The 10,885-nt window shown below is 41.0% G+C and overlaps 2 protein-coding genes across 4 annotated transcripts in view; one reads left to right on the top strand and one right to left on the bottom strand.

Moving 5' to 3' along the window:
• MCPH1 (microcephalin 1) overlaps window positions 1–10,885 on the top strand; it is a 263,998-nt gene that overhangs the window by 108,003 nt on the left and 145,110 nt on the right. The gene's annotated exons all lie outside the window — the stretch shown is intronic.
• Window positions 1–10,885, bottom strand: part of ANGPT2 (angiopoietin 2) — a 67,957-nt gene that overhangs the window by 14,177 nt on the left and 42,895 nt on the right. For 2 of the 3 annotated variants that reach the window (XM_011995690.1, XM_011995692.1), the window contains 4 exons: window positions 9,662–9,894; window positions 8,327–8,457; window positions 3,132–3,233; window positions 1,970–2,136 (listed from right to left, as the gene is read on the bottom strand). In XM_011995690.1, the coding sequence (XP_011851080.1) occupies window positions 1,970–2,136; window positions 3,132–3,233; window positions 8,327–8,457; window positions 9,662–9,894 (633 nt within the window). The remainder of the gene's footprint in view (window positions 1–1,969; window positions 2,137–3,131; window positions 3,234–8,326; window positions 8,458–9,661; window positions 9,895–10,885) is intronic. The other variant, XM_011995691.1, reaches the window with a different exon arrangement.

The following is a 10,885-nucleotide window of genomic DNA, read 5'->3' as shown; positions in this document are numbered from 1 at the left end:
CCTATCCAAAAATTGATTGAATTTCTAAAGGAAATATCTGTTAAGAACCATCACAGTTTAAAATATTTTTATAATGTCAGCGTACAAGGGTAATGTTACTTCCTCTTTTACTCTTCTTATACTAACAGCCTAATCCTTAATTTTTTTTTTTTTTTTTTTTTTTTTTTTTTTTAAATTCTTCTGTTGTAGATTCCTAACTATTGCCAGTTGAAAAAATATTTAACTTGGAGGTAAAACAATGACCAGCCACTTGTGTCTCAAAATTCATTGAAGTTTTGATCTCTTTGGAGTCAAGTTGGAACTGCTGTGAGGCCCAAACACCTATCTTCTCATTCATCTCAGTCGTTACCTCTCCAGGAGAGCCTGGTCTTTCCATAATGAGAATAGTAAATATGCTTCACTGATGTTTAAAGAGTCACATCCATGTATATCTGTTTCTCAAACATGCTTCTGAATTTCCATTCACTGTTTGTAAAACAGGACATACTAGGCATTGTAGCGTTTTCAGTTGGTTGTTCAGGCAACTTGACGTTCAGCCACTTCTCTGTGCTGCCCACTACAGCCCCCCGCTGGGCAGCCTGCTCAAGGACTTTAACGTTGTGTCTGCTTTCAGACTGTTCAGGTCGTGGAGCAGAGTGTCTGACTTGGACATTAATGAGATGAAGACAAGACTGTAGGTCAGATGATGACTGTTTCTGTGATGTTTGTGTTGACTTTCATTTGCTGATTTCTGACCTCAAGGCGGGTATTTCATAATGTGTGCTCCGTGATCACCGGGCACCACCAGTCTGTGCTCGTTAGACTCCTTTAGGCTGGTGTTGGTGCCACTGGGCACACAGTCTCACTTCTCTGCCCCTGCCATTGCGCACACATTTCAGAGTGCCTCTATGTGCCTTGTGTACCAGCATTACTGTGCATGTGGCTTCACCATACTTATCTGCACACTAAGTTGTCAAGTCCCATTGCTGTTCTCTGTCTCCACTCTCATGGCATTTTAGAGGCAGAAAGTAAATTCCCGGTCAAGGTTGCCCATGCTATTACTGATGATTATTGCCACCAAATGGGTGAGGACAAGGCAAACACTCAGAGAATGCTGTGAATCTGATGTGTTTCCTGTAGAGGAGAGGAGAGTTGACTAACCATCCCACCTAACTCTGCCATCTCTAAACTTGACAACTAATCTTGACTTTGAGATTGAACACAATTGAATGTGTTTAAACTTCATAAAGACAGATTAAGTTTTGAAACCTTTTGGAATAAAACATCACAGTCACAAGTATCCATCATTTATGCTATTTGTATGACATATCGTCATGGGAACACTTACCATTCACTGATTTTACAAGTATCTATGAAAGCCAATTATCTACCAGGCAGAGTTCTCCCAGGCTTTGAAGATACACAGTAAACACAACGGACAAAACACTGTTTGTATGAAGTTTCTTTTATATTGTTATAACCAAAGTTAGAATTTTAAACCCAAAGAAACTTAAAGAGGTAATAATTCTGAGAAACAAGATGTTTTTCCATTTAAGGTAATAAAAGAGTAATTTAGATCTTGGTTAAATCATTGTGGTTCTCATTTTCTGGAATAGTCACCCAGCAAATCTTTTAATTTTTTTTTCTATTTTTTTTTTTTTTTTGAGACGGAGTCTCGCTCTGTGGCCCAGGCCGGAGTGCAGTGGCACGATATTGGCTCACTGCAAGCTCCGCCTCCCAGGTTCCCGCCATTCTCCTGCCTCAGTCTCCTGAGTAGCTGGGACTACAGGCACCCTCCACCACTCCCGGCTAATTTTTTGTATTTTTAGTAGAGATGGGGTTTCACCATGTTCGCCAGGATGGTCTCGATCTCCTGACCTCGTGATCCACCCGCCTCAGCCTCCCAAAGTGCTGGGATTACAAGCGTGAGCCACCGCGCCCGGCCACAAATCTTTTAATTTTTTCTTTCAGTTACCAGTCACTCACTTACCTATAATTGAGTTCTTCACTTGAGAGATAGAAATGTTCATACAATGAGTAAGCCTCGTTCCCTTCCCAGTCTTTAAGGTGTATTTTAAGCACATAGCGTTGCTGATTAGTCAGTTGTGAAACAAACTCATTTCCCAGCCAATATTCTCCTGAAGGGTTACCAAATCCCTGTAACGCAAGTGGTTAAATTCAATTACTTCATGTAATTTTTTCTTTGTATATTTGAAGTGGATAGTCCGTCAACTTAATATAGAGTAACTATCAAATAGCAGAAATTACTTCTGGTGCTGTGACAATTCAGGGTCCTCCCCAAAAGAAAATGGATTTTAAACAGGTCAGTTATTAGACACTAAGCTGCTGCTGGAAGATAATTTGTATTAGGATAATGAGAACTACTTGGGGAGCCACCAGCAGAAGCCTCAGCATACACAGTTCCGTTCATGGGAATGTGAAGCACCATGAAACAGTTGGCTTACCAAAAACACGCTGAGCCCACCTTTAAAAATAAGCTAAGCAGTGGCAGCCTTGTTTTTTCTTTTCTTTTTTTTTTTTTCTTTGGAGAGAGAGTCTTACTCTGTCACCCAGGCAGGCTGGAGTGCAGTGGCATGATCTGGGCTCACTACAGCCTCTGCCTCCCGGGTTCAAGCGATTCTCCTGCCTCAGCCTCCTGAGTAGCTGGAATTACAGGTGCTCACCACCACACCTGGCTAATATTTGTATTTTTGGTAGATACAGAGTTTCGCTATGTTGGCCAGCTGGTCTCAAACTCCTGACCTCAGGTGACCCACCTGCCTCGGCCTCCCAAAGTGCTGGGATTACAGGCATGAGCCACCGCACCTGGCTGCAGCTTTTGTTTTGATACAGTTTACCTTATATTGGCCATTCTTTAAAGGGGAGACTGAAACACCAATTTGAAGAACTAATTTGAACACCAATTTTAAAAGCCTGTAATCCCAGCACTTTGAGAGACCAAGGCGGGTAGATCACGAGATCAGGAGATCAAGACCATCCTGGCTAACACGATGAAACCCCGTCTCTACCAAAAAGAAAACTATGTCAAAAGTAATTGGTTAGTTTGGGATTGGTGTTTAAGGTTCCGCAGATCTTGAAAGCTATTTTTCACAAGGGAAATTCTTTTCTGATGCCTTAAAGAATGTCCATACCACTTTATATTCTTTCCAAGTCCTCTGAAAGTCAACGCTGCCATCCTCACGTCGCTGAATAATTGTCCACCCACCTCCGCCAGCTTCCATGTCACAGTAGGCCTGCAAACAGAAATGCAGGGTATAAGTGACAGAGCCCCCATCCCCTTACGTAGCAGAAGCAGGAGGAATGTAGACCCCGAATACAGGACTCGGCCAAGAGGGTTCTCTGGGATACAAGGCACGGAGTAGAGCATCGGGGTTGTCTAAGAAAAAGATGGTTTCAAATAAATTGAAAGTGATGGATTTAAAATGATGGTGAAACATAAACAGTAACATAATATAAAGTGTTGATGAGAATGTGACTCGCTTGTCATCATCTGTTCCAGGGTAAAGACCGCACCCTGATGGCTGGCCCAGAGATTGCTATTTTTTAGAGATTCATCGTGAATGGCACATTTTGGCAGATTGGCCCCGAACCCCACATCTCCATCCTGTAGAAAACCATTGACTTGTGTTCACAGCCTTGAAACCTTTCATTAATTGCCAGCCCCTGCCAGCTCTGCAGAGAGCTATGTGAAGGGGATACGCTTTGATCATAGGGTTTGGAGGACTCTTGTTACATTCTCATACCGTGGGGCTTTTTGGCTTCCTTTATGTGCAATACTAATCAGATTCTTTGGTTCATCTCTGAGCACAAGGGCCTCGAGGCTCCAGTGTCCTGGTGCAAGGTGTGTGACCTGAGCTTGGCTTAGCAGCTTGGCCTCAAGGGCATGACTTCAGGCTTCTCTGTACATTGCTCATTGCCCACAGTTTTTCTCTAAGCAACTCTTTTTATTTCTGCTCTTAAACTGGCTCTGTGGGTTTAAACTTCGTCCAGAACACAGAATTCTTTCTTAAGCTAAGCGCATGCATGCTCAATTTCAACTCAGCTGGAGTTTTATTATGAAATTAAAAACCCCTGAAAATAAGATTACATAAATAGTTTTAAATAATAAGATTACAGTAGAACGAAACATGTTTTCCAGAAACTAAGATAAATTTTCTGCCACATACAAGGTAGGAAATATTGAAGTTAAGGTTCAAAACCAATTATAAGTATTCTTCCTTTGTTGTGCCCCATGGTTTTCTTGAGAATAATGGAGGCGATTTGGCAGGGTAAGCTTCAGTGCGCACTGTTCTCTGTTTATGAGTTAGAATCCTAGAGAGGAGAGCAGAAAGAGAACCCAGAGAGTGCTAGTCCTGTTCTTTCACTTCCTACATGAGGAAAGAGGGGTGCAGAGGAAGTGCAGTGGCTGCCTGATGCCTCATTGCCAGTGGAACCAGAGAACTGTCCCTGGAACAGCCTGGTCTGCAGGGGACTTCTCCCCAGCGTGGTTCTGGTCTCTCTCCAGGAAGGTCACCCGGCTCGTATTGCCTTCCCCAATGGCGCTCATGTTTGGAAAGATAGGTGCCATTAATGAAAATTACATTTATTAAGAAGAAAAGTATTTCCTCATTTTATATTAATCTGACGTAGAAAATCAGTCTGCTGAAGCTAACCCCTTATTATCACTCTGTATTGCTATGATTATTATCATTGCTACACACCACTCTCATCCAAGCACTCTGCCAGATACTTTGTGTATATTATCTATAATCTCACAACAACGCTGCTGTACTATCATAATTCTGCATTTTTGAAAGAAGAAAAGATTTAGTAAAGTTAAATTAATTTGATCAGTTACTCACCTACTAAGTGATATATAGGATTTGAATAAGGTCTCTTTAATTCCTGTTATGTTTTTTTCCACTGACATAATGCTGCCAAAAACAGAGAAACCTGACCCTTTGGTGAATAGGCCAAAAGTCCCTCAACACAGTTCCAAGTTTAAATCAGTTCGTGAATAATACTGCCTCTTATTTTCCTGTGGTCAACAAAATGGTCAGTGCTGCTCACTTCTATCAATATGTCTTTTTAAAAATCTATTTCATAAACCAGCTGAATAAGCTAAGTTGGTTTGAGAATTCATGTACGTATATTGAAATTGGTTCTGTATCCTAAATGGTATGCTCTTGGGTTGAAAGCATTGATACGGTTCTTGGTGAGCCTATCCTTGCTCCAAGAATATTTGATTCTTCAGTGTCAAAATCACTGCCATGAAGTTACCAATACTTAAATACATGTTCTGTCTTGTTCAGAGAACAAGTTTATCTTGTTATGGAAGTCAGAGGCAAGACTCTCAAATGTCTAAGAGTCACTGCCAGCACGTAAATGATTTGAGCCATATCAGTGTTCGCTTTGATTCCATTAGTGATGATGATAAGGTTATTAGAACACTTCCTTAGTACTTCATCCAGGTTTTTAGAAAAAAGAACAGAGGATTTGTAAAAACTGGAGTATTATGGTTAGTTGGACTATAAAACTTGCAGAGAAAGATAGTGTTCAAATAGTTATCCACCCAGCCAGAAGATACTGAGTAAAAGTGCTGAAATTGATTATATCAGGATCAGAAAAACAGAAGTCCTCAGATACTTCCCAAGACCTTACCACTCCAATGACAACAAATCTAAGGGCAGTTAATATTTTTAATCTGTCCGCTGCTGCATGGTGCAGGAACCTGATATCTTTCTGTAAAGCTTGATGTTTTTCAGCAAATAATACTTGACTTGCTTCAACTCTGAGGCAATGATTAAGTGACGGGTTAAATGGCAAACATAGAGACAAACATTAGGAGTCAGGTGTCCTGTGAAATTTAGGGAAGGAAATAACCATGTCTCTAGCAAAAGCATACATGCTTTTGATACATGTCATCTGGCAGTCTCTCTCTTGTACAAGAACCTAATGAATTTTTCAAAACTAAAGCTGCAATATATTGGCCTTTTAGGAAAAGATCTGCTCAAAGACCAATTGAACATTCTTTTCTTGAATTAGATAAACCAGGGCAGAATCGGGTCCCCTGCCAGGCAGAGAAATTTTCTGGTAGTCTTCGAAGGCAGTGAAAATGGTGACCACTCCCATTTCCTGTCCCAAGTTCTACCCCAGGGGCTGTCCCTGTGTTGTCACAACCCCCAAGGTTGAGGGTATCATTGTGGTGTTACAGATGGGGAAACTGAGCTCTCAGAAAGGTTAAATGACTTGCCCAGAGCCACAAATGGCAGAGCCAGAATTTACATCCAAGCCTATGTATCTCTCCCCGGATCAGATTGTGAGTTATGGAGTCTTAAGTCAGGAAGGGAATTTAGAGGTAACAATTGACAACATTTATTTTCAAGATGAGAAAATTGAGGTTTTGAAAGCTTACTGTTCCCTGCTGAGGAAATGAGTTTCTCTTATAGCAAGTGTTTAAAGGCAATAGAAATCCTAAAGTTTCCAACCATGACCTGAGGCTCATATAATCCCAGAGTACTATGTATTTTCCTCTTTCTGCAGAATATTTCAGTCGTTCTGGGGGCCGTGGGGTGGGACAGTGCACTGGGGTGGGAAGCTTGCACTTAGGCTGAGAAACTTAGATGCAACAACGTGATGGGGCTGCACGGTTAGCGGCTGTCCCTCTGCATCGGTGTCCATGGCATCCCCATTTCACACGCATCCTCTGTCCCCCCTCTTGACACTCCTGTACCCTAGGCCAAGAACATGGCAACATCTGGTGACAGACAATGGCATGCACAGACTTGTCATGAAAACCACATAGCAAAAGAGATTGAAAGGCTTAGCCTAGAGTCTGTTCATTGCCTTCTCGTCTGCAGCAGACTGTGTTGTTTGTGAGTTTGTTCCCTTCCTTCCCTGTTGTATTGCTTCTACAGCGTTAGGGACATTAACTAATTTTCAGGGTTGATCTAACATAGCATGAATGAATTAGAAAGGTTTCTTGCGAAAGCATTATGTTGAATAGCACAGTATTTATCTTTTCCATTCATAATCAAGATACATGTTACTGTTTCAACTTCCAGGTCTTTAAAACCCTAATGCTTGTATTTTTAAAGTGTTTTTCTTTGATACTGTGTTAAATACTTAGGATAATACTCAGTTTAAAGAGATAATACTTCCAAAAGCCTCGAAAATTTCCATTTGGGTACAGTATCCAGTGTATTCTCTGTAGTTATTTGTGTTGGTTCAATATGTAGCTGCTTTTATATTTATATGCAAATGTATTTATAGACATTTAATATATATATACAGTTATCCAGTAGTTACATAACCCTTCACCACACTGATTCTCATGTAATATCATTCTGCTCTATCAAATGTTTAAGAGAAGCCACATTGAAATATTCTCCAAAAGTGATTTTTTTTTTTTTTCTCATCTAAAATTCAGTATCTCCCAAAACACTTTCAGGAGACAGGCTCTCTGAGTGAGGCTGCAGAACTAGGAATGACTGAGGTAAGCTGTGTTGTGGCTTTGCCTGTCGTGAGTACCTGCAGTCAACTCACAATACAAGCAATAATTGAACATATGCCTTGAAGCGAACTCCCTGCTTGAGAAGAAAATGAACGCTGTCTTTATGGTGTGTTTCGAGTCTTCCAGACTGCGTTAGATGAGGTTAGAATCGCCTGCCCCAGAGGTTCTCATGGTGTGGACCTCAGAATCCTGCGTGTCCCCGAGACCATGTCAACAAGTCCACTGGTTGAAACTGTTTTCACGATGCTGACACCGCTGGTCTGTGGCACTGTGTTAGCGTCTGCTCAGCTAGAGCAAAAACCACGGTGGGTGAAACTGCCATCCTCGCGTGAGGCAGGGCAGCGGTAGCAAACTGTACAAGTCACCATGCAGTCACTCACGAAAAAGAACACTCATATCACTGAAAAATGACTTTGGCATGGCAATAGAAATTATTAATTTCATGAAACCTCTATGGCTGATGCTCTATGGTTATTCGAACTTCAGTTTTTGGAAGATACTTTCTTTAAAATTAATGAAATGAGTCTGACACCTCAGGAAAAACAGCTGACAGTTTGCGTTATTCAAGCAAAATGCAAGGAGAACATATTTCTTGCCGAAGATAAGATGGACAGTTCTATGTCATTCATACGCAGCGTCTGTATTTCCCGCACAGCAACGGAACTTAGAGCCCGTGGCGAGCGCTCTAGGTGAGGTGGCTGCCCAGTAACTATGGCTTTGTACTGTGTGGGGCAGGGAAGATCTTTGGGGAGAGATTTCTGCTCTTTGGTTCCTCACTCTCTAAAGCGGCCTGCCTAGAGCCAGGGAGTCAGTAAGGGGAGACGAACACCTCACCTTGATCTCTTCTGTAGAGTTGGGGAGTGTTAACGTGTAGATGCCATTCGTGGTGTGTCCTGATTTGAACACTTCAGCGCAGTCTCTGAAGCTGATTTGTTCCTCTTTAGCAACAGTGGGGTCCTTAGCTGCTTTTAAAAAATAGTAAAAGGCATTTAAACGGAGTTCACGAAAAGACAAAGACTTGTTATTTCAAGACCCAATCGTTTGGAGAGTTTTATTACTTTGGAATTCTTAAGTAAGCAAAAGACTGTGCCACTTTTTTAACCTTTCTAGAAAGTTTGCTTTCAGACTGTTTTCTTATTAATTCTGAAAAGATTAACACTTACTTTTTGGTCATTAATTCCATGTAATTAAAATACTTCAAATAATCCAAACTTCCTTTGTTGATCATCAATTATATGTAATGAAAATACTTCACAGTCACATAAATTAAATTATTACTTTTTGAAGATCTTTCATCTTGAACAGAATAGGGTAAACTTAGCATGGAAGAATTTAAAAAGAATGTCCCTAAACACTGTTATCTGTATCACGACCCCATTGCCTGTCCCTTCAGGCCATTATCCCACTGAGGACATAGTGCGGTGCAGTGGCACAATCTCAGCTCACTGCAACCCCCTCCCTCCCAGGTTTAAGTGATTCTCCTGCCTCAGCCTCCCGAGTAGCTGGGATTGCAGGTGCCCACCACCACGCCCAGCTAATTTTTGCATTTTTAGTAGAGACTGTGTTTCACCATGTTGGCCAGGCTGGTCTTGAACTCCTGACCTCAAGTGATCTTCCTGCCTCAGCCTCCCAAAGTGCTGGAATTACAGGCGTGAACCACCACACCTGGCCCTTCCCTCCAATATGTAAGAGAAGCTGCAAAGTAAAACAATAATAAGGAAGGCAAAATGTGCTTAAGAACCTGGCAAGATAAGGGAACTAGTATCTCTTAAGTGCCAGTTTATGCCACTCACTGGGAGTATTATCTCATTTAATCTTAATTGCCATCCCATGGGTCTGATATTATTTTTCCCAAGTAAAACCTAAATAAATTAATATCCACTGTGGTTTAGTAATTTGCCTAGTCTTATCCTTCTAATTAGTGATGGAACCAACTAAAATTAGGCTCTTTACTGCTATGAATCCAAAGTATGTTTGGGGTGTTTCCTTCATAATAATTATTATAACATATATTTCCCCTTCTCTTCTTCCTTCATTTTAATTGGTAGATATTTCACATGAAATATATGAGAAATAGTGCCTTTTCTGAAAGATAAATTTTTTAGTCTTTTGAGAGTTTTACTGACTAAAGGTTTTTAAAGCTGAAGAAAACGTGATATGTAAACTTACAGTTTGATGTGGACATCATAGTCAGTAAGTTATTAACTGTCTCCATGAGATCATGTTGCTGCTTTTGAAGAACTGAATTATTCACCGTGGCAGTCACTATTTTTTTTTCTAGTTCTTCGATGATGGAATTTTGCTTGGATACTAACACCTGCAGCTGATCTTTCTCTTCTTTGATTGACTGTAGTTGGATGATGTGCTTGTCTTCCATAGCTAGCACCTTCTTTTCTAGGAAACTTGTAGGGAAAAGAATTGTTAGTTAGTGAAGGCTATTCTAATGAAATATTTTATATTTATTGAATTTCTGCTTCTCCAAGGCACTCTGTTAAGATATTGTGGTGGTTATAAAGTAATAAGATGTTACCAGAGCCCTAAGGAATCTCTGAAACTTGCTGAGAAGATTAGATATATAAATGTGTGTATATATGTAAACATATAAGCATGTATGTATGTACATGCAGACTTATGCATACACACAAGAAAAGGTACCCATCTGGCCCAGGATAGGTGGGACAGAGGTGATACGTGTATTAGATGCCAAGCGTTCAGAAGAAGGGTGCTGCTCTTTCAAGCTTAGTGCTCATGACGTGCTTTTTTGAGAAGGGAGAGTTTTAATGGGGCTGGACCCTTGGGTAGGATATTAGCTGTCTCCTAAACTATTTATATTTTAATATTAATCCTAATGATAATAATAGCACTTAATGCTATGTGAGAAATACTCCTTCATGAGAAGGTGAATACTTCTCTCAGACTCAAGTCCTGGCTTACCAGCCCTGTGACTTGGAACAGTTTACTTAGTCATCCTATGCATTAATGTCCTCACCTGTAAATTAAGATAATATTACTTAAGTCATGGGGTTGGTCTGAGGAACAAATGAGTTTTAAAATGTCAATACTTAGACTAGCCCCTGCCACACAGTAACACTCAATGGATGTTTGTTAACATTAATACCAACATTATTATCCCCATTTCCAATGAGGAAATTGAAACTTAGAGACATTGAGGGCCGGGCTCAGTCGCTCACACCTGTAATCCCAGCACTTTGGGAGGCTGAGGCAGGTGGATCACTTGAGGCTAGGAGCTCGAGACCAGGCTGGCCAGCATGGTGAAACCCTGTCTCTACTAAAAATAGAAACATTAGCCAAGTGTGGTGGTGCATGAATGTATCCCAGCTACTCGGGAGGCTGAGGCAGGAGAACTGCTTGAACCCGGGAGGTGGAGTTGCA

This window comes from Mandrillus leucophaeus, unplaced genomic scaffold, assembly GCF_000951045.1.
Source record: "Mandrillus leucophaeus isolate KB7577 unplaced genomic scaffold, Mleu.le_1.0 Scaffold495, whole genome shotgun sequence".
NCBI lineage: Eukaryota > Metazoa > Chordata > Mammalia > Primates > Cercopithecidae > Mandrillus > Mandrillus leucophaeus.
Note: the sequence above shows the minus strand (reverse complement) of the source record. Positions and strands in the feature narration are given on the sequence as shown.